Source organism: Phoca vitulina, unplaced genomic scaffold, assembly GCF_004348235.1.
Source record: "Phoca vitulina isolate PV1807 unplaced genomic scaffold, GSC_HSeal_1.0 scaffold108, whole genome shotgun sequence".
Lineage (NCBI taxonomy): Eukaryota > Metazoa > Chordata > Mammalia > Carnivora > Phocidae > Phoca > Phoca vitulina.
The window spans coordinates 1,523,515-1,545,951 of record NW_022589811.1 but is presented as its reverse complement, the minus strand read 5'-3'; the positions used below and the strand labels follow the sequence as shown (position 1 = coordinate 1,545,951).

The following is a 22,437-nucleotide window of genomic DNA, read 5'->3' as shown; positions in this document are numbered from 1 at the left end:
GCGGAGGCCCGCGGCGGCGGGCGCGGATTGGGCGGGCGGGCGCGGCGGCGGGCGCGGCGGCGGGCGCGGATTGGCGCGGGCGGGCAGGGGCGGGGCGGCGCGGCGGAGCGCTTAGGCGCTCGGCCTGCGGGCGGCGCTGAGCGCTCGGCTACGCGGGGCGCGGCGCGGACGGAAGTGGCGACGCTGGCGTCCCAGGAGTCTGCGGCGGGCGGCAGTGACGGCCCCAGCGCTGACGGCGGCGGCCCGGGGGGCGGCGTGGACGCCCGCGGCGCCGGCTGGGGCATCACCGCCGGCCTCGACCCCGAAATGGCGCTGCTGGCGGAGCACCTGCTGAAGCCGCTGCCCGCGGACAAGCAGATCGAGACGGGGCCCTTCCTGGAGGCGGTGTCCCACCTGCCGCCCTTCTTCGGTGAGCCGGGGTGGAGGGGGGAGCCGGCCCGCAGCTCTGCCCCAGAGCGCTCCCAGACGCACCCGAACCCCCCATCTCCCGAGCATCCTCCAGCCATCCCTCTCCTAGACACCCCGAATCCTGTTTCCCCAGGCACCCAAGACCCCCTTTCCTTCCAGGCACCCCCAGTTCTCCCTACCCCGGACCACTCCCAGATCCTCTCTCCCTCCAACATGGCACATTCTCCATCTCTTCCCAGACACCCCCAGATGCTCCGTCTCCACTCCATTTCCAGGCACCTCACATTCCACCATATCCTTCAGATGCCCCCAGTTCTCCACTTCCTTGGGCTCCCCCAATGGTCCATCTCCCCCAGACACCCCTCACTCTTCCAAAGCCTCAATTTCCCAGTCTTCCATCTCCTCCAAAACATCCCACCCCTTCTCCCCCAAATCCCATATCCCTGCCCCCACCATTCCCTTCTTCCTTTTCAGAATGACTTTCAACCCCCTCCCCTTAAAATAATCCTCCCATTTCATAAGCCCTCTCTTTTCCTTATTCTCCCAGCCTCTCCCTCACGGGACCTTGTGAACCCTTCTTTCCTCAGAATTCCCCCATTCCAGATGAAAGACACCCCACCCCCACTCCAAAAGAGAACCGAGGAAGCCAGGAAGGATGAGGAGGAGGGTTTTGAGTTGGAGTTGCAAAACTCTGGCACCCCTTTCTAGGGGGAACCACCTAAGATTTTTCCTCCATTTAGAACGGGTCAGGACAGGGGAAGCTGCTTTGTGGGGGTGACATCCCACACAGGGTGCTTGGTGTGGGCTCTAAAAGAAGACCCGTTCCTTGTATGTCAGGCCCAGGAAGGTTGTGGGAGCATGAGGAGGGCAGTCCCTAACCCAGCTTCAGAGCCTCCTTCCTCCCCTCCCTGAGCCCAGCCCAGGCCCTGGATGGAAAATGGGAAATAGAAGACAATAGCATCTGCTCCTGCCCTTTGCCTTTCGGGTCCTGGCTAAGGGGTGCAACCTGAACCTCTGCTTTTTTCTCTTCCATGTGGGCTTTCCCAGCACCCTGCCCTGCTGGTGCACTCAGTGGCTTTGTGGGAAGATACCAGTTTCCAGGACAGAGTTAAGCTAAAACCCACAAACTGATAGAACCTTAACACTGACTTGGGACTGAAGAGATCTGGCACCTGGGCAGTCACTCACGTTCCCCCTAGTGGGTGATCCCCATCTGCGAAATGGGGATGCTGATCTCTAAGGCTAGCTGCAAGGAGTAAATGCATGTGTGTAGAGCCCTGAGGCCTTAAGTGCCAAATAGATCCTGGGGGGAGGGGGGGTTGCTTATCATATGAGTTCCTGGATCCAGTTTTGGTTCCTTCACATAGTAGGTGATTAATCAGTGTTGGAGGGAGGGCAGTCGCCAGGTTTGTATGATCCTCAGACCTGGGTAAGCAGCCCGAGAGCAGGGTCTTGGTCCTTTATGTCCGCTGCTGCATCCTCAGTACCCAGAACAGTGCCTGGCACCTAGTAGGTGCTTAGTCAGTACTCATGGAATGAATGAAATGTGCTTATTACTGGTATCTCAGTGTTGAGATAACACAGACCCTCCAGGCAGGGGCTTGGGAACCAACTGGCTTCAGCGCCTCCCACCCCACCTCTTGTTCTTTTTTTTTTTTAATATTTTATTTATTTGACAGAGAGAGACACAGCGAGAGAGGGAACACAAGCAGGGGGAGTGGGAGAGGGAGAAGCAGGCCTCCTGCTGAGCAGGGAGCCCGATGCGGGGCTCGATCCCAGGACTCTGGGATCATGACCTGAGCCGAAGGCAGACGCCTAACGACTGAGCCACCCAGGCGCTCCCACCTCTTGTTCTGTCAACATTCGCAGGATGGAGCCAGCTTGCCCTGGACAAGGATTCAGAATCTGTTGGAGCTAGTGGTTCTCCGCTGAGGGCAGTTTGGCCCCCTCAGGGGACATCCAGCAACGTCTAGGGGCTCTTTTGTTTGTCACAGCTTTGGGGGGGTATGCAGGGAGGTGCCCCTGGCATGAGTGGCTAGAGGCCAGGAATGCTGCAAAATACCCTCCCATGAACGGGACAGCCATTGCCACAAAGACTCGATCCAGCCCCAAATGTTAGCAGTGTCGAGGCGGAGAAACCCCGAGTTAAGCCCTGTGCTCTTTTAGGGCTTTTCATCCCTTATCGTCAGCACTAGTGTGTGTACCGCGGGTCTGCAGCCCCGGGGCGGGGGGCGGATGGGGGGCTTATTGAATGTGATTATCTGGCTGGTTTCAGAGGAAAGGGGATGGTGGCCGCTGGAACCAGCAGTGCTGTGATGTCGGGGCTGAAGAGCAGCCCCTCCTCCCTTCCCCTGATCTCAAAGGACCCTTGTCTTTGCTGTGAGCCGTGTGCTAGGGGCCATCACATCTGCTGACAGAGGTGCCACTGATACAGAAGCCCCAGTGGGTGGGCCCACGCAGAATCATTCTTAGCACTCTTAAAAAAAAAAGCGATGATCCATTTGGAACCTTTATGCTTGTCTGGGGAGAAGAGTTCTTGAGGATTTAAGGTTTCCAAGGACGCTCCCACCAGGGGCTTTTCTCTGGGACTCAGGGCTCAGTTGAGATCTCCTGTCGGCTGTAACACAGGGGCTCTGTGAAGTCTTGGGAGCATCTGGTCACCTGGATGATCTGGGTGGTGTGTGTGTGTGTCTCTTGAACGGAGCAGGTTGGGCTCAAGGGATGCAAGAAGTCCGAGGGAGGTCGCAGCGACAGTTCCCTCCAAAGCAGGGTGCCTGGACCATGGCGCTGCTGCCAGCTGAGGCTGGATCACTCCGTGGTGGGGGCCGTCCTGCGCGTTGGAGGATGTTCCAGTGGCATCCCTGGTAGCACCTCATCTCCCCAAGTTGCAACAACCAAAAATACCCACAAGGCGACAAAATCTGGCTGAGAACCACTGTTCTCGATATACACAGGGCAAAGGGCTGGAAGCTGTGTTTTTATTTTTTAATTTATTTTTATTTAAGAGCATGGAGCCCAACGTGGGGCTTAAACTCCTGACCCTGAGATCAAGGCCTGAGCTGAGGCTCAAGAGTCTGACCCTTAACCGACTGAGCCACCCCGGTGCCCCGAAAGCTGTGTTTTTAAAAAGTATTTAATGCTGCCAGGAAGATCTGTTTATTGAGGGACAATTGAGCAAGAAGAAATGATAAATAAAAATCTCCCTTTTGTTTATTGAGCACTTACTATGTGCCGGTTCTCTACGTGGATTCGTTCACTAACCCTCTCAGAACCTTTGGAGGTACGGTTTTTTGGGTCGGTGTGTCTTTGTTTTGAGAGCATCTCTTCCGACCTTTCAGGGTATTTTCCTTTTGGACTCGTTTTTATCCACCTTTAAGGGAAAATGTATAAGCTGCTTTTCCCACCCAGCTCTGCAGCCTGACCATCTTTCCAGGCCGATCGTCGTTTCTCGCGGCTGCTTAGAACTCCTTCGTTTGAATGTGGCCATCATTTATGTAACTGGTCCCCCGCGGTGGGACATTCACATCACTTCCCATTGTCTGCTCTGGTAAACAACGCCGCAGTGAACATCCCCGTGTATGTTTCTTTGTGTACTTCTTTTGTGAGTTCTAATTTTTAGAGGTGAAATTGCTAGGTCGACGGATGTGAAGGCTTTTAACCTGTTAGAGCAACCGCATCTCTTTCACTTGTGTCCCGTGTGGTTTGTGACAGAATAGGCTGGCCTGGGTGGATGCTTGTTCTTGGTGCTGCAGGTCAGTTGTGGGCTAGCCCTTCCTCCTTCTCTCCAGCTTTTACTATGTCCACTTAGAGTCCAGCCCTTTGTCCATCTTCTTCTCTACCTTGACCCAGTAATTGGATCTCACCTCTTGAGTGATCAGCTTGCAACTGACTTTTGTGAGGCCTGCTCTCTCATCTTTTAGGTCAATTATGCAGCAGTGTCCTCCAGCATTAACAATTAGAGGGCGGAGGGAGTAGGAGAGGAGGAGGGAGAGACTTAGATGTCATTTCATCTTGTCACTCCCTGCCTAGAAGCCTCAGTGGCTGCCTATTACCCCAGCTTCAAATCTGTGCTGTAGCCTCTATGAATGGCTTACAACCCCCCAAATGGTACCATGGTACCCCTTGCCTCTGTCTGGCACACCGCTCCTCCCCAGCCTACCACCTTCCGTTTGCCTGGCTGGGTTCCACGTATCTCCATGGGAAAGTTGCCTCATCCAGAAAGTCTTTCCTAACTCCCTTAGACTACCGTAGAACCCATCCCATTCTGTGACTGAGCTAGTTCAGTGCCTAGCCCTGGGCGAGCTAGTGGTATTTGCTGAGTGAATGCTTTTGGTTCCTTTCGCATTTTTTTCCCCCTGGGTTCTTTCCAGAAGCAGTTTTGCTTTTCTCTCACTTTCTAAATTAAAATACCTAACTCATAAACCATACCCACAGCAGACATTATTAATCAATCATGACCCTGTTCTCTCCCTTTTAGTCTAGACACAACCTTGGCATTTTTCTTAACACACTGCTGCAGGTCAGATGTGACGCGTGACATCACACCTGTTTGCTTTCACTGTTTAGGGAGAAACTAAGATGCAGGAGCTGAAGGGGATGATTTCCATCTCTCAGCTCCTGAAATCCAAATTCTGGGGGTGATTTTTCTTCATTCAGATCTCTTAAATTAAATGGATGTCCAGAGAATCAGGTCTTACACCTATCTGGTGCTCGTCAAGTAGTCATAGGGGAAAACCCCAGAAAGAGTGATTTCCCATCCCTTTGGTTCAGTGCTTGCTAATTTTTTGGCAGCCCAGAGCACAGAATAATCTTCTTGTTACACAGCCAGAGAAACTGAGGCCCAGGAGGTTAGGTGACTTGCCCAGGGTCACACAGCCGGGGGCGGGGGGTGTTAACCAGTAGAGTCTGCCTAGAACTCAGAACTCCGGCCTCAGAACTCCTTACGCAGTGGTTTTAGCTTGTGCGTGCCCGCCTGCTCTCCCGGCTTCCTGTTGAGAGAGGAGAACCCCCCACCCCCCATGGAGCCAGCCTGGACCAAAGAAGTCCAGGGCTCTGCTGGCCCCACAGTGATTTGTCCAAGATGCTGGGCACCGCACACCAGATATACAGGTTTCCCCAGCAGGGCCCATAACCCTTGCTCATTTGAATGCAAGTTTGAATGAGTAGGATATAGAAGTCCTCCAGTGGGGAGGTCCCAAACCGGTCAGATTTTCCTGTAATTGGGACATTGCATTAACCCGCCTGGGAACCAGCCCCACCAGCACCCTTGGTCTGTGAGTAAGAATTCCCCTTCTTTAGGGGAAGTTATTCTCCCCATTGCAACAAGCACCTTCCGGGACTTGGGACCACCTGTCAGATCTCTGCAATGTTTTGTTTTGCTTGTTAAGTTTAGACAAATAGATGTTTATTTTTGGTTTTATATAGAATATCCCCCAGAAAGAGAAGCAGCTCTATGAACCCTTTTACTACAGCAGGTTAGTTATCGTTTTGGTTGAGTGTCTGTTGAGCACCGGATTCTCTAGGGACGGGACCTAGACCGTATGCCTGGGAGGGACACTTCTAGAAGGAAGAAACGATGTCCTGCGGGAGAAAGAAGCCAAAAATACCCTTTCTGCAATGGGTTTTTGCAGGCTTGAAAGTGCCTGCAGACTCTTTGTTATTAGTTGGCAGTGCATTTGCAAGTGGTGAGGGCCCGCTGGGCTTGAGGAGCACCTACTGGGTGCCTGCCATTGTTCTGAGGCATCCAGCTCCTCATCTGGCCCGGCCCCAGTAAGATCCGAGGAACACCCGATGGGAGGGCTTCCGCTGGCCCCGTAGTCTTAGCCTCTTGTCTCCGTGACAGCTGTGGGTTGGCTGCTTTTGAGGCCCAGCAGGGAGAAGTCACTTTGGGTAGCCCAAGACAACTACCGTGTCCAGGGAAGTCTGGCCCTGAGGTCAAGGACTAAAGTCTGGCCTCTGCCCCTAGAGGGAATAAAATGGAGAAACAGGAGAGAAAAGATCCAAGCATCCGTTCTGTTTCTTGCTAGCTCAAGAGGCCCTCCTCAGCTCCAGCCTGGGGTTGCTTGGAGGAAGAACCGGGCCCCACTGCAAATCCCTTACGGGCAGAGAAAAGTTGGGTCCTCCCAGAGCCCAGCAGCACACCCGGCCCAGTGGAGCTGCCCAGCAGGTGTCGAAGTGAAAGGAAAAAAGAATGAGTGACATGAGTGACAGAGGGCTTTGTAAAATGTAATGCGTCCCCCCTCCCCCCATCATAGTTAGTGAAACCCCCATTTTGAGTGGCTCCCATGGGCCGAGCTTTGAACTAGCCGCTTATCATGACCCCAGGAATGAGGAGGAGTTGGTGCCATTTTACAGAGGAAGACACTGAGGTTCAGAGTGGTGAAGGGATTCGACCAGGTGGTGCAGCTAGGAAGTGGGTCCCCAGGGCTTAGAAGTGGGCTGGCCCTGCAACAAGGGAGGGCAGTCTTATTCAGGGCAGAGACAAGGCTCTTTTTTCTGGCCCTTCCTCCCAGTTTGTGAGGGAAGGGGACGCTAGGAGGGTCCCACCTGGCATTTCCCTGAGCCCTGAGTTGGCAGTGCTGGGGTTCTGGTTTTAGGTTTCATTGTTTCCATTTAAAAACCGGCCTGGGTGGGTGTGAACTCCTTTTGTTACCTTCTTACAGTGTTACTTGTATCAGGGGCCTTTTTTCTTGGCTGCTGCTTCTTTTTTTTTTTTTTTTTTATTGTTAGAGTGTTAACTGTAGCTGAGCTTTTAAGTCATTACAGCTGATCAGCCCTCTCCAGGGTCCTATAAAAACCAGCCCGCTCACACTTCCCTGTGCTCGGAAATGATTCATTTTCTGCCTTGCTGTTCCCCCCAGTTCCTTACTCCACTCCCTTCTGAGATCGTGTTTTTTAACCGTCTGGAATACATTTGAAGTCATGATTTTATGACTGGAGGTTTCCTGCTAATTGTATCCATACCCATTTGTGGAGACCCCTTTCCTCCTTCCCTCTCTTCCTCTCTTTGTCCTTTGATTTCTCAGTCATTGGGATCATTCTTTCGTGGATTTCCTGTGCCAGTTGAAAAAGATGGAAATGATGTTATCATTTATAATAGTAATAATAATAATAATGAGCATAAAGAATACTTCCTTTTTTCTGGAGCACTTACTAGGTGGCAGAGACCATGCAGAGCCCTTCATACAACCTGATTTAAGCCTCACAGCAACCTGATGAGGTGGGGTCCATTATCAGCCTTGTTTTACAAATAAGGAGGCTCAGAGAAGTTAACTGCTTTCTCCCAGGCCACACAGCAAGAAAAACACATTTCCCAACCACATTCCCACTTCAAGGCTGGTTTTTGCTGAACGAAGCAGGCAACTGCGGACAAAGAGTTGGCATGTCATAGGGGTGATTTTTAAAAACAATGTTTTTGGATTGTTTTGTAAACATTCTTTCCTCCTCAGCCAGGATTTTTTAAAAATGGCAATTCACAGAACAACAACAATAAAATGCCTTATCTCAATAATAAGTTTTAGTTTTAGGAAGGTGGGCATTCTCAGCGTTCTTATTCTTCAAAATAGGCAAACCGAGCCATCACACACACACACACACACACACACACACACACACACACACACACACACACACCACCCCACATACCTGTGGATTAATAAATGATTCATCTCCATCGGCTGTAATTTGAGTGCCTCTCATTATGGTCCTTGTAACCTAGGACCTGTAAAGTTAATTTCCCCCACGTCTTTAACAACAAAACCTTATTATCTGGCTATTGGAAAAAAAAAATTGAATTTGAAATAGAACCTTCCCAAACCAGGCTCCTAGCATCAACGACACAGGCATCCTGTTCTTCCTTTCTGGGGAGTAAGTATTTATGGGTTGGGCTAGGTGTTTTCCATCCTGAATCACACAGGCTGAAGTGAAGGCACGTGCCTAAGAAATGGAAGGCTTTGCATTCCTGAGATGCAACGAGAGGGTGGGCTAGGCAGGGCAGTTGGGTCACCCTGGTGTCCAGTGTCGGGCAGGTCTTGTGGGGCAGCCATGCATCGAGTGTGCTGTGGTCTCACTCAGAGCACAGCGACTGTTGCTTTCCAACCACGTTGAGGCCAGAGAAAGCAGAAATGCGTCTGACTCTGGGTGGCATATGGTGACCGCTGGCTCATGGGGAATTCTGCTCTCTGGCAATCTCACTCATCTGAGCTATGGTGAAGACCCAGGTAGGAGGTGGTCCAGCCAGAATCGTCACAGAGGTCAGGTACAAAAATGCTCACTTGGCGCCCACATTTTGCAGGTGATGCTGACACAGTTGGCTATTTATTTTCCAAGTATCTAGCAGAATGAAAGCACTGCAGAGAAAGCAGGAGGAAGTGACCATCACCCCTCAAGACGAGTTTCTTTTAAACTGTGCAGAGCCATTTAGTGAAGGGTCGAGGGGGTCTGTGATGTCACTGGGTCACACCTTTATCATAATTCATATTTTCCATGATGACCCTGTTTAGAAAACCGTGCATGGTGTGCTGTACAAAATCAGGGACATTTGTGTTACATTTTGATGAGTTCCATACAGAATGGTTGAACTAGAGGTCCGTGCATTCATAAAACTTGGTAGTTAGAAAATATTTCACTGCTTTAATTTTATTTTCTTATTACTGAGATAAGGCATTTTATTGTTGTTCTGTGATTTGCCATTTTTCTATTGAGTTGGGTTTTTTATTGATTTGTTAGAGCTCTTTACATATTAGGGATAATAATCTTCAGTCCGTGGTTTGTTTCATTGATCAGCACCTCCAACCATCAGTTTGTTGTTGGCCTGTGATTAGTGATGAATATCTCCTCATGCCCCATACGGGAGGTCTCTGGATTTTGTAATCAGATTTGTGGTATTTTCCTTCATGCCTCGTGGGTTGAGTAGCAGGCTTAGAAAAACCTTCCACACCAAACAGAAGGGGCCATTTGCCACACGTTCCAGATAACCAAGGCTTATCTGTATTGAGAATCTGTGCTCATTAGAGTTGGTCCTATGGAGTAAAATCGTGGAGTTATATCTGATTTTTCTTTTGGTTTTTGGTTTTTTGTTTCGCTTTTTTTTTTTTTTTTTTTTTTTAAAGACAACTTCCTTTCTCCCTGGAGGTTGGAGGAGGAACCAGGAAGCCTTCCAAGCCCCCTCCCTCCCTCTGGGCAGAGGGCTTCTGGATGGCATTTTAAAGAGCCTGTTTGCTGACAACAATGAAAAACAACTTTGAGGTATCTGCCAAACTGGTAAAACAAGAAAGGTAATTTGGGGGCAGGGCTGCATACTATAGGAAAGGTGAGCCTGGATACTGTCACGCTCTATCCGGAGCAGGGGCAGGCCTGAGTTTAAACTATTCGAAAGGCCACCGTGTGCTTGGTGATTAAAATCATCTTCTGGTTTTCCTGTTGGAGTACTCCCCCTTTGGTTGAGTTCACACGGGATGGAAACATTCTAGAAAGAAAGGCAAGGGAGTGGTGGAACCAACCTTGGTCCTGTAATTGTGCCTGAGTGCCTGGCTTCCTCTGTGTGACCCTAGGCAGGTCTGTTGGCTTCTCTGGGCCCGGTGGCCTTGGGTAGGTCACAGTGAAGCTGCTTCAAGGCGTCAGCTCAGCTACACCCAGAGCGCACCCCCCCCCCCCCCCGCCCCGTGAGCTGTGGCCAGCAAGGAGGGGCCCGAGCCCAGCATGGCTGAGTCACTGATCCCCAGTCACTCCAGACCTGAGAGCTGAACCCCAAGCGGCAGACTCCCGAGCTCCACACTGCTGCTTCCGTGACCCCAGGTGGCCTGCTGGAAGTGGATTCTGGGGTCTGCCCCCCACCCCACGCCTCCCCCTCCCGGCTCCCGCTCGGCTCTCGGCCTGCATTCCTGCCCCCAGTGGGGCCGGAGCTCTGCCCCAGCGCACTGGCCAGGCTGCACAAAACCGCTGCTGTCAGGGCCCGGCTGCTGCTGACCACGCGGCCTCGTGACCCGCGGAGCGCCCCGGCAGGGGCACGGGGAACAAAGAGCCTTTCTCCGGCCGCCCGGCTGCTCCGAACCGCACAAGAGCCTTTTCAGAGCCCAGGAGGCCGGAGGCCGCTCCTCTGCATCTCTGAAATGCACGTCGAATGCCCCGTCACCGGCCACGCCAGTCTGCCGCCCGGGCCCGGGCTTTCTCCTTCTCCCCTGGCAGCTTTGCCCTGCGGTCAGCCTGCAGCCCGACGGGCCTGGCGGGAGGTGGCCCACCTCATCCGGGCCGCACATGCCGCCCGAGTGCCCGACGGGGTCCGGCCACTTGCCGGGCGCTGGGGACACGGGGCAACCCAGGCGACCGGGTCCCTGCCCTCTCAAAGCTCAAGTCCAAGGGCTGGAGACGGAGGGTAAACGGAGTTACATGTGGGATCACAAGCACTGTCACGGTGAAACGGTCTTGGAAAAAAAGGAAAAGGAAAATACGTGACTTTAGGAGCAACAAACAAACAAACAACCAACCAACCAGCCACACACAACAAAAAGAACCCTGACTTTTCCCCGAGCATTTTATACGACCGTTTTCAAACACAGGGCAAAATTGAAAGAATTTTACGGCGAGAATTTGTTTTTTGTTTTTTGTTGTTTTTTTTTTTAAAGATTTTAACCAATTGAGCCACCCAGGCGCCCCTAAAAGATTTCATTTATTTATTTGAGAGAGAGAGCGAGCACAAGAGGGGGGAGCGGGAGAGGGAGAAGCAGACTCCCTGCTGAGCAGGGAGCCCGATGCGGGACTCGATCCCGGGACTCCAGGATCATGACCTGAGCCGAAGGCAGTCGCTTAACCAACTGAGCCACCCAGGCGCCCTACGGCGAGAATTTGTATACCCACCACCTCTACTCTGCCGTTAATGTTTGACTGCCCCTGGCTCGCCGTCCATCACTTCACCCTGTATGTTTGGACAGTCTGCCTTTCTGGAAGCTGGGGACCTGACGCTGTCAGCGCTGGGGAGCAGCCGTGCCTTCAGAGGGGCCGTGCCGGTCCCCACGCAGCACATCCGTGGCGGCCGGCTGGCCCCAGTGAGGGTCGGCGCTGGTGGCCCCCAGCTTACGGGCAAGAGGGGAACACGCACCGCGGGTGGCGGTGGGGGTCTTGGCTCACTTGCATTATTCGTTAAGTCTAGAAGGCCTTGTCCTTTGCGGGACCCAGTAGTAACGCACCGCAGGGCACGCAAATGGCAGGACGTCTCCAGGTTGGCTTCTGCTGGATGACGTCAGTGGCTTGCCGGGCAAGATTAACGAGCGGGATGGAGTAGTCGGCTCACTTCTGAGTGCCCTCGGCAGGTGGGTCTGTGAGGCCGCAGTGCTCAGGATTGAGTGCCCAGAGCCCCGGCCCAGTACCTCGGAGCCGCGGCCGGCATGGCCCCCTGAAGGGAGGTTTGCCCCCACAGGCCAAGTGGGTTCCCATTCGGCAGAGATTCTGCGGGGCCTGGTGGCTTATAAGCACAGCTGGGTGACATCTGGGTGGCGTTTGCTGGACCATGGAGCTTGAGGTCACAAAAATGATCAAAGTTCATTTCTTGAGTGTTCCTGTCCCAGGCACTCTGCTAGGTGCATCCAGTGCATGGTTTTTAATTCCTGTGACAACCCTATGAATTAAGTACTATTATTGCCCCTTTTGACGTGAGAGGAAACTGAGGCACACAGGCGAGGAGACTTGTTCAACTGGGGCATGGTTGGGGCAGGATTCGAACCCCACCTGTCTGGGTGACTACCGCACTTTCTTTCCATTGGGCTTTGGGGTATTTCATTTCTTTGGGGTATTTCCGATGTGGAAGATGTGGAAAATGGGCTTGGCCCTCAGCTCATCCAGCTTCATATTTCATTTCTAGTGTCTTCAAGCTGTTTCCCCAGTGCACCTCCTTTAACAGCTGTGCTCAGACTGTTCCAGATGGCTGGCCAGGTGTGCTGGGTCACCTTGGGTGGAATTCAGCTTGTGGATGTTCCCCGCTCCCCCCAGTCCTCTGCTCCTGTGCGGTGAAGGTGGTGTGCACACCGAGGCCCCGGCCGGGCAAGGAGAGTCTAGCACTGGCGTTTACCCCCCGTGGGTCTGGTACCCACGCCCGGCCTGCTCGGGCGTCTTTGTCCCCCGGGCTCTGGATCAGGCGTGGCGGGTCTCTGGACGCAGCGCTGAGGACAGTGAGAACGTGTTGGGGGAGCTCAGCTGTCTTCAGGCTCTGAGGGTGCAGTCCACGTTGAGCCTGCTCATCTCTGGTCCTCGTGACGGTCTGCCAGGGGGTCACAACGGAGGGAAGGGGGGCGGGCAGGCCCCAGGCCGCTCGCATTTCAGGTCTACCAGTTTCTAGGTCTGCCTTTTCTCAACTCAGAGGTGTCACTGGTAGCCCCGAGAAAGGAACCACGTAGGGAAAAAACCCTCCAGTTAAGAACATTCCAATTCCAGAGATAAACAAAACATGTGTCTTGGAAGTGGACTGTTCCAAGTCCTGCCCGTGCCATGTCTGATCGGTCCTGTTGCCCCACTGGCCAGACGGGAAAGCTGAGGCCGGGGGGGAGCTGAAGGGACAACACCCCAGCCCGCACTGCCCATGCGTGCAGAGCTGGGGGGGGGCGGGTCGAGCCCGCGTTCCTCATGTCTGTTAAGTGACTGGGATGCCATTGCGGGCTCTCCCGGGCTCTAAAGCAGGGTCTCAGAACCATGGGGCCTCTGCGTGCCCAGCTCGTTTCTTTCTTAGAAGCTGGTGAATGAGAAGGTCATTTTTAATAAATCTGGCCCCTCCTCTGCCTCATAAGATTCCTCAGTCTGCATACTGGGCAGCTGGTCAGTGAGCGGTGGTCTGCCTTGTTGACCAAGATGGGTTTATCAGAGCATTAGTTCTGCAGGGTCCTGTGCAGCTGTGCCGTTCAGTACGGGAGCCACGGGCCACGTGTGCCGTTCACATTTCAGTGGATGGCAGTCAAATAAAATCACAGATCCAGCGCCTCAGTCACACCACGTCTCAAGTGCCCAGGAGCCACGTGGGGTCCATGTTAGCGCAGATAGAGAACATCTCCATCACTGCACAAAGTTCTGGACGGTGCTGTCCGAGGGCGAAAGGGTGCTGTGGATGAAAGGGTTTGCCCCCTAGATATTCCAGTTGCATTTTATTTTATTTTATTTTTTTTTAAAGATTTTATTTATTTGTTTGACACAGAGAGAGAGACAGCCAAAGAGGGACCACAAGCAGGGGGGAGTGGGAGAGGGAGAAGCAGGCTTCCCGCTGAGCAGGGAGCCCGATGCGGGGCTGGATCCCAGGACCGTGGGATCATGACCTGAGCCGAAGGCAGACGCTTAACGACTGAGCCACCCGGGCGCCCCTCCAGTTGCATTTTATTTTATTTATTTATTTTTTTAAAGATTTTATTTATTTATTTGACAGAGAGAGAGAGAGAGAGACACAGCGAGAGAGGGAACACAAGCAGGAGGAGCAGGAGAGGGAGAAGCAGGCCTCCCGCCAAGCAGGGAACCTGATACGGGGCTCGATCCCAGGACCCTGGCATCATGACCTGAGCTGAAGGCAGACGCTTAACAACTGAGCCACCCAGGTGCCCCTCCAGTTGCATTTTAAAGGCTCTGACAAGTCCTGCAGCAAGAAACTGGTCTCACCTGGGGCCCAGCACTCAATCTTAACTTGCCCATGAGCCTTTTCAACACCAATGAATAGCTCGGCTTTTCCCTCAACACACCAAATGACCCTCCTTCCTGTTCCCAAGCCTCCGTGGCCTGTGGCGTTCCTGAATCTTCATCCTGGCCGGGAATCTGAATCTCTCTTCTTGTTTTGTCCCCAGATTGCCTCGGGTCCCCAGTGTTTACTCCCATCAAGGCAGACATAAGCGGTAACATCACGGTATGTACTTGGCCCGGCAGCCACGGCGTGGAGCCTGCATCGGGAACCTAAACCAGCACTGGGCACCAGTGCCCCGCTCCCCGCCACAAGCTTGAGGAACAGGAAGATGTGGAAAATGGGCTTGGCCCTCAGCTCATCCAGCTCAGGGCTCAAGGTTCCCGGTCCTCCTTTGCAGTCATGCCCCCCAGTCACAACCTGACAGGGACCACAGTCTGAAGGGTTGACCTGAGCAGGAACCTGGTTCTTGTATCCACCCCAACCAAATAAGAAATAAACTCCAAAGTCCCCAGGGGCATCGGCTTGGCCCTTCCCTTCCCTGTTCCTGGGAGCTCCCGCTGCCATCCCCCCAGCCACTGACCCTCTCCCTATGAGCATCCACGTAGGGCCTGGCCTGCAGGGTTGGGGCACATCCCAGCAGCCCTTTGAGGCTGGTCTGTCATTATCCACATTTTACAGATGAGGAAGCTGAGGCTCACCTAAGGTCACACAGCAAGGAAGGGGCAGAGGTGGGATTCCGATCTGAACTGCCTGGCTCCAACTCAGGAGCCTTGTTCCTTCACACCTGTGAATCCCAAAGCGATTGTCTGCAGACGCTCGGTGTCAGAGGGGCTCTCAGTAGTGAGGGTTGGAGGGCATGGCCTCTGGAGCCCGTCTGCACTGGAACCCATGGCCACCCGTACCAGCTGTCAGTGTCCCCTCTCTGAGCCTTGGTCTCCTCATCTGCAAACTGAGATAATGACAGAGCAACATTGGGATCGCTGTGCGGACCAAATAAAGCAGCACCCATAAAGCACTTGGCCCCTCTCGGCCCACGGAAGGTGCTCGATAAATGCAACCAGCCATGGCAGTTACCTGCCGGGCCTGGCGCTGGTGGGAAGGAGAGTGGTGCTCCCCGACTGAGCACGGGGGCCGGCCATCTGGGAAGACAGCTTTTCCAAGGGGAAAACTCCATGTGCTCCGTTCCAGAAAATCAAGGCTGTGTACGACACCAACCCAGCCAAGTTCCGGACCCTGCAGAACATCCTGGAGGTGGAGAAGGAAATGTACGGAGCAGAGTGGCCCAAAGTGGGAGCCACGCTGGCGCTGATGTGGCTGAAAAGGTGACAGGCTTGGGCGGCGGGTGTGTGTGGCGGTGCATCCCGGGGCCCTGCTCTGCAGAAGATGGACATCCGGCCCTACTCTTGCCCTGCGAGGTCACCTCCATTTCTTTCACATAGGCTCCCTTGTGTGATGCTAGTTAGTAGCTGAGGAAAAGCGCCCAAAGGGCCAAGGCCCACCCGATGGTGATGCTCCCTGTTCCAGCCCCATCAGAGAGACATAGCAAGTGAGTGCATACTCTGGGCGTTGTGCTAAACATTTCCTGCGCCTGATCCTATTTCATGTGCTGGGAGTTAGGAGTGGTGGTTATCCCCATCTCACAGAGGGAGGCCACTGGGGCTCTGGAGGCCAAATCATGGGCCGAAGTCACAAGATCAGAGCTGGGACTCTGGCCAAGCACAGTTGTGCAGGTTGTGCACTGCACAAAGGTGTCGTATCTAGGGCTGGTTACATCATGCACATGGTAGATTCATATATTATGACAGAAATACAGTGTCTTGAGGAGAAGGAACTCTATCTAACTTGCACAGATCTGTCCCCTGGGCTGGGGGCAGGGTACCCTGATATGGGATTTAAACCCAGACAGTCTTACCCTAGACTTGAGAATGCTCATAATCTCTCTCTATATTGTCCTTCTAGCAAATACGTGAAGCCACATACAGTTGTTCCCATCTTACAGATAAGGCCACTGAGGCTCAGAGAGGCCAGGCAGCTTGCTTGCTGCCTTCACACTGCTCTCTACCAGCTACAGAATTCTCTTTTAGCTGTGCAAACGCCACTGGCAGCCACTATGAAGCCAGGGATGCACTCTTGGCCCCACAGATGTGCCCAGTGTTGCCCTCTCTCGGGCCTGGAGTCAGGCGTCAGGAAGGGTGCTCCTCCCCTGTCTCTCCCCCCATCCCCTGGAGCCAGTCCCCTCTCCCCACCACACACTTCTTTGGTGAAATGGAACAGGAGGAGCCAGCTCCCTGGAGGGTGCAGCCTAGTGGGCGTCAGGGGGGAGGTGGGATGTGATTAACATCCTTAGAGCATTGCAGAAACTGCCCCCACCGAGCTGCCCACTTTGGTCTGTCAATAGGAGACTCCCAGGCCTGGATGAGAACTGCCCTGGTCTATCCATCAGCACGCTCTGTGCGTTTCTGGGGAGGAGCAAGGCAGATGGTGATGTTCAGCTCAGTTCGTGTCCTGGTCAGATGGACAGAGCCAGGTGACTGGGAGGGCAGGTGAAGGCAGATGCCAACAGGCTGAGCATGTAATAAGCACCTGCTGGGTGTGGGGGATGCCACATTGAATGAGGCAGGGCCCCACTGTGGGTATCACAGCGTAGCTGGGGCATCGGGCTGGTGGGTGGATCCTGACAGCAGGATAGCAGAGCCTGGAGCAGAGAGAGATCAGGGAGGGCTTCCTGGAGGAGGGGTGCCAAGCAGAGTCTCTAGGACTGAGCAGGAGGGTCCCAGGAGGACGAGGCCTTTGAGAGGTGGGAGGGCAGGAGAGGCCCGGTGTGTCTGCTGCTCTGGGAGGGTCTGGTCCAGCAGGCTCTGGATGCGAGGCAGGAGCAGCGAGGGACCAGGTGGGATTGGACAAGTGAGTCCCAGCATGATCGGGGTCCTGGGGAGCCACTGAGGGCCATGAAGCTGGTCAGTAACAGGGTCAGATGGCGCTTCATCCCCTCTGCTGGGGAGAGGAGTGGTCATTAGGGCTGGGGGAAGGCAGGGGCTCAAGAGAGGTGGCTGACCCAGGGCAGGGCTGGGATTGTCCCCTGGGCTCAGTTCCACAGCTCAGGCTGATCCCTGATGGTTAAGGGTTCTGATCCAGGTACAGATGACTTCCCTTCACCTCCTAGGTGGTAAAGTTAGATCCTTTAGTCCCAGTGCTCCTGCCCCTGAGAGCCCTCCAACCCGATCCCTACCTCCCTGCAGGGAAGGAGCAGAGCAGCTCATCCAGGCACCCTGGGGGGACAGTGAGGGACAGCAAAGGCAGGAGTCCAGCTCAGGGGTGAGACAGCTGGGTTCGCATCCTGGCCTTTGCCCAAGACTTTCGGGGGTGCCTCAGTGTTCTCTGTGAAATGGGTGGATTGTGGAGCTGAGGGAGATGAAATGCTGTGCATTAAAGGACTAGCATGTACCCATCTCTGACGTAGTCACCCTGCTCTACCCCACGGCCATGGCTTTCTCCTGGCTCTTAAAGCATCGTCCTTCCCCTGGAGGAAGGGCCCAAGTGGCCGCTGGAGAGTGCGGACAGTGGCTTGGGGCCGTGGTGGGGGTGGGGAGCCCGGGCACAGGGCCAGGCTCGTCAGCGTGCCCAGTGTGTCCAGAGTCCATGGTCCGTGAGCCCTCTGAGGGCCAGCACTGTGTCTTCAGTCCTCAAGCGCTGACAGCTGCCTGCCGAGTGCCAACCCAGGGGAGGTCACATGGACACAGAAATGGGCAAGGTGGGCCCAGACCTGCCTCGTAGACCTTACAGCCCAGCGGGGACTGCAGTCAGCAAGGTGCTGGGGAGAGGCTGCGTTGAGCCGGGTGGTCACATTACACGTCAGCCGGGTTCAGGATAACACCTGAGGAGTGTGCACAGCACGTGCCCGAGTCCAAGTGCGTCAGGGTCTGCCACACGCAGGGGTGCGCTGGCGGGGCGACGGGCAGGAGCGTGCGCGGTCCTGAGGAGCTGTCTCTCTCTCCTGGGCTGCAGAGGCCTCCGCTTCATCCAGGTCTTCCTCCAGAGCATCTGCGACGGGGAGCAGGATGAGAATCACCCCAACCTCATCCGCGTCAACGCCACCAAGGCCTACGAGATGGCCCTCAAGAAGTACCACGGCTGGATTGTGCAGAAGATCTTCCAGGTGAGCCAGCCCCACACTGCCGCTCCTTAGCTGTGGGCCCACCTGGGCTCCAGAAGGTCTCCCGATCTGTGTGGCCCCATCCTGTGCGCTTGCCCAGTCCCATCCGTGGCTGCAGTGGGTGTTACTGTAGATGCTCCGTGGGGTTTCTGTGTCCCATGAGGCCTGACTGGGAGGCCATGGGAGAAAGCCTGGCAGAGACTCTTGCTGGTGGGCAGGCCTGTTTGGCCCCTTCGAATTCCGCCCAGATCCTCACCCTGGGCAGGGAAGAGAAGAAAGGCTCCTGTACGCACCCATCCCCTGACGCTGGGGCAGCTGCTGAAGAGGCACCGGCCCGCAGGGGTCTTGTGGTTTATGTTGGGATGACACTGGGCGGGGTTTCTGGAAATGGGGACCCCAGGGTCGCCAGGCTGAGAGGCGCACTCCAGCGATGAAGCAGCCCTTGCGGTGCCCTACACACTTGCTGGCCACCCTGCCTCTCTCGGCCCGCTCATCTTGCCCAGCCAGTTCTGGCCCACCCTCTCGCCTGCAGCCCATCCTCGTCCCCCTGTCCCCGGGGTCTGACAGGCTGGCCTCTTCCCCACAGGGCACAGGCTGGGCCGGCAGCCAGTCTGGGTGTAGGCAGGAAGAGCTGGGCCACCTCTGGGCTATGCCGCCCGCTGGGGCTGGGGACAGGGCCCATCCCGGGTGGGCGCCATGAAGCCCTGCCCTCCCTGTGTGCTGCTCCCTTGCCAAGTCCTCACGCCCGGCACCTGAGTGAGCACGGTGTGTCCTGCGCACCCGGCCCGGGGCGGGCTGCCCACGGCTTGTATTCTTCACAAAGGCACCGTGGAGTGGGTGCATCCTCACCCCCATTTCACAGATGAGGAACTGGTGCTCAGAGAGGTTAAGTGTCTTGCTCCAGGTCACACCGTAAGAGGGGGTCTGGGACTCTACCTCCCTGAGCCTTCGCATCCTCATCTTTCAAATGGGTGTAAACGAGGCCCCATCTCCAAGGGTCGTAGTGAAAATTGAAGAAGTTAATGTGTACAGAGTGCTTGGCGCATGGTTTACACTCAGGTACCCGGAGTCTTGCTGTCGGTGTTCGTCGTGTGACACTGTTTATAGGTGCCTCAGCCTGTCAGACTCAGCCTACGCTTCTCATCCGGCTGCACTCTTTTCTTTCCGGCTCTGCAATTCTGTGCATTTCTGGTTCTCGGTACTTTTCACGGATCAGGGAAGCCCTGAAAGTTAGGGAAGCGTCATCCCCTGAAGGACAAGAGAAGCCACAGTCCATATGAGCAGTCACCTCCCGCGGTCTGCCTTCTCCAGAGCCGGGGCCCCGGAGGCCAGAGGCTCCTCGGCGCTGGGCAGCCTCCCCTGTGCCTGGTACCACGCCGAGCACCGGGCGCCACCCCCTTGATCCTTTACAAGAGCAACCTGATTCGGTGGGTGCCATCATCATCCCCATTTTACAGATGAGGAAACTGAGGCTCAGAGAGGCTAAGTAACTTGCTCAAGGCTCACAGCTAGTCGGCGGCACAAGCTGGAATTTGAACCCAGGTCTGTCGGTCCCCAAAAGCTCGTGTCCGTCCTGCTGTCCCTCACAGGGGTAGACGGGCACACACGTCTCCCTCTTCCTTTCCCTTCCCACGCCACGAGGAGCACGGGCCTCAGGGACGTCCCCTCCCAGAAGCCCACCGTCCCTGGCCCGGCGGCCCCGCTTGGTGGCCCCGCCGGTCCCCTAACGCCATGCCGCCCCCCCCCCCCCCCCCCCCCCCCCCCCCGCCCCCGCGCCCGCCGGGCCCCCCCGGTGGCCCCCCCCGCCCCCCCCCGCCCCGCGGCCCCCCCCCCCCCCCGTTGCCCGTCTCAAGGCAGCGCTGTTCGCGGCACCCTACAAGTCCGACTTCCTGAAAGCGCTCTCCAAGGGGCAGAACGTGACGGAGGAGGAGTGCCTGGAGAAGGTCCGCCTCTTCCTGGTCAACTACACGGCCACCATCGACGTCATCTATGAGATGTACACCAAGATGAACGCCGAGCTCAACTACAAGGTGTAGGCACGTCCGGCGGGGGCAGGGGGATGCTCGCAGCACCAGGCGAACCGAATCACTGTGAATCCAGCCGGCCGGCCGCCCCGGGAGCTGCCTGGAGGCTGGGAGGGGGGGTGGCTCGCAGGGCACGGCCAGCCCTGGTTTTTTTGTTTAAAAGTCATTTTGGGGGGTTATCCTAATGGAGCAATAAATAACGATCCTACTTCCGAATCCCCTTTGAATTTCACAACAGCACAGACTGCTATCCCTCCATTTCATTGTGGTAAAAATCAATGTTTCTATTCAAGTCCAAGGGTTTTTTTGTTTTTTCTTTCTTTCTTTCTTTTTTCTTTTTTTCCCCCAGGCGGAGCATAACTCTGGGGGGAACTGTGTGTCATACACCTCACTTGAAAAAGAAGAAGCACGTGTCCTTAGGATCTGGCTGAATGATGTTTTGGGTATTTTAAGGACCATGAGGAGTTTGATTTGAAATTATACAGGGCCCCTGTGGTGGGCATTTTTTTTTAAAAGCAAACTGGTATGTGTTCTCATGTGGTTTGCACGGCCCGACCTCACAACCCTGTCATTATCGATCCTGCTCTTTCTTACTGTCTTTTGCCGGACAGTGTTTTTATAGCTGAAACCAACCAGCAAGCCTTTGATGGCCAAGGGGAGGGGGGTCATTTTAAAGCTCTCAGGCACAAATAAGTGACCACAGATGACTATATTTGCATTCTTCTGCATAGTTATTTTCTTCAGGGACAGCTTTTCCAACCTAAGAAACTACCTACCATGTGTATTCTCTCACGGGGGAGAGGGTGAACCCTCCATCTGAGACCCAAGAAAATGCCTCGCTGCCTTAACTGTCCTTCCTGGCGCTAAAAAAGAGCTGTATTTTTTAAAGTGTTGGGGTAAACAAAGCAACCCCAAAAGAATTGATGTGTGTTCAGAACCCAATGAGGAACAACAATTGGTGATTTTTATGCAAGAAACTAAATGATCCTTAATAAATAAATCTCTATTTTGGAATCACATCGGTGTGCTGTTTTGGTTCATGATTCTTCCCCCCCACCCCCACCCCCCCGGCCCTGGAACAGAGGTTACAACTGGGGACAAGCCAGGGACCTGTCTTCCGGCCTCCATGGTTTACAAAAATAGAAGTGGTGGCCACATTGAAAAACGGGGGAAATTTCACACACAAATCAGCTTTCGGAAAAAAACCAGACTGCGTGGCAAGCGCTGAGAAATGACTGCCCCCCTTGGCCGGATGGGACAAGTGGACAAATGTATTCTCCACTTCACCTCAGTCCCCAGCAATCCCAATTGCCTCCCTAACCTGCAGGGTTATTTGCACTTTCTCACAGGCTGATGCTTCCTCCAATTACTAGCGTTAAATGGAGGGAGCAGCTTGATCTTACTTCATTCCTGCTCCTCCAGAGTTGGTAGTTGGGGGGGCAGGTTGGGTCAGCAAATCAACAGTGACGACACAGTCGTCAGGGTCCAGAGGGTGCCTGGGGCCACAGATGAGGGGCCACATCCTGGGATGCCTCTGAGGGAGTCACAGCGGGCCCTGAGCCTCCGTGGAAGGGGCGGGGGGTGGGGGGGAAGAGCCTGACGGAGGGGGAGAGGCAAGTACACCTGAAGGTCTAGGCAAAGACCTGGTGGCTTGACACAGCACGTTGTGTGCGTGCATGCACACAGTCATGCTCCAAGGGGGTCTGAACATGACCCTGAAAATGATGGAACGCCTTCAGGAGTCTCCTGCTCAATCCACTCAGGTAGCCAGTTCGGAAGGCTGCCTCCGGCATGACCAAGGGATGGACACCTGAACCAAGTTTCTTACTGTCTCCGATTTCATCATATTTCCCACCCTTGCTGGTCTAGAACGCTACCGGCCTTTCTAAGCTGTAACTGCTTTTGGGGCTTTTTTTCACTTCGGGTTTCCTAGAAACACAAAGTTCTGCCAACACGTAAAAAGAATTCTACATCTTCCTTTTAAAAACAGCCTTTCTTGGGGCGCCTGGCTGACTCCATCGATAGAGCATGCAACTCTTGATCTTGGGGTTGTGAGTTTGAGCCCCACTTTGGGGTTAGCGATTACTTAAAAAAAAAAAAAAAGAGGGCCGCCTGGGTGGCTCAGTCGGTTAAGTGCTCAGGTCATGACCCCAGGGTCCTCGGATGAGTCCCGCATCGGGCTCCCTGCTCCGCCGGAAGCCTGCTTC

At 54.6% G+C, this 22,437-nt stretch overlaps 1 protein-coding gene across 3 annotated transcripts; it reads left to right on the top strand.

Moving 5' to 3' along the window:
* Window positions 1-220: 220 nt before the first annotated feature.
* GLTP (glycolipid transfer protein) lies at window positions 221-21,247 on the top strand. Of its 3 annotated transcripts, none has more exons than XM_032398008.1 (6): window positions 221-409; window positions 14,217-14,275; window positions 15,242-15,375; window positions 18,059-18,209; window positions 20,060-20,238; window positions 20,580-21,247. In XM_032398008.1, the coding sequence occupies exons 1-6, from the start codon at window positions 307-309 to the stop codon at window positions 20,659-20,661; spliced, it is 708 nt and encodes a 235-aa protein (XP_032253899.1). In that variant the 5' UTR covers window positions 221-306; the 3' UTR covers window positions 20,662-21,247. The 3 variants fall into 3 exon arrangements, with proteins under 3 accessions (XP_032253899.1, XP_032253901.1, XP_032253900.1); XM_032398010.1 differs by having other exon boundaries at window positions 20,060-20,242; window positions 20,580-20,664; XM_032398009.1 differs by having other exon boundaries at window positions 20,060-21,247.
* The last annotated feature ends 1,190 nt before the right edge of the window (window positions 21,248-22,437 follow it).

Coding starts and splice junctions, on each gene's coding strand:
- GLTP (XM_032398008.1), top strand. CDS start 307: ATGGCGCTGCTGGCGGAGCACCTGCTGAAGCCGCTGCCCGCGGACAAG. Junction 410..14,216: donor CCACCTGCCGCCCTTCTTCG/GTGAGCCGGGGT, acceptor TTTTGTCCCCAG/ATTGCCTCGGGTCCCCAGTG. Junction 18,210..20,059: donor TTGTGCAGAAGATCTTCCAG/GTGAGCCAGCCC, acceptor GCCCGTCTCAAG/GCAGCGCTGTTCGCGGCACC.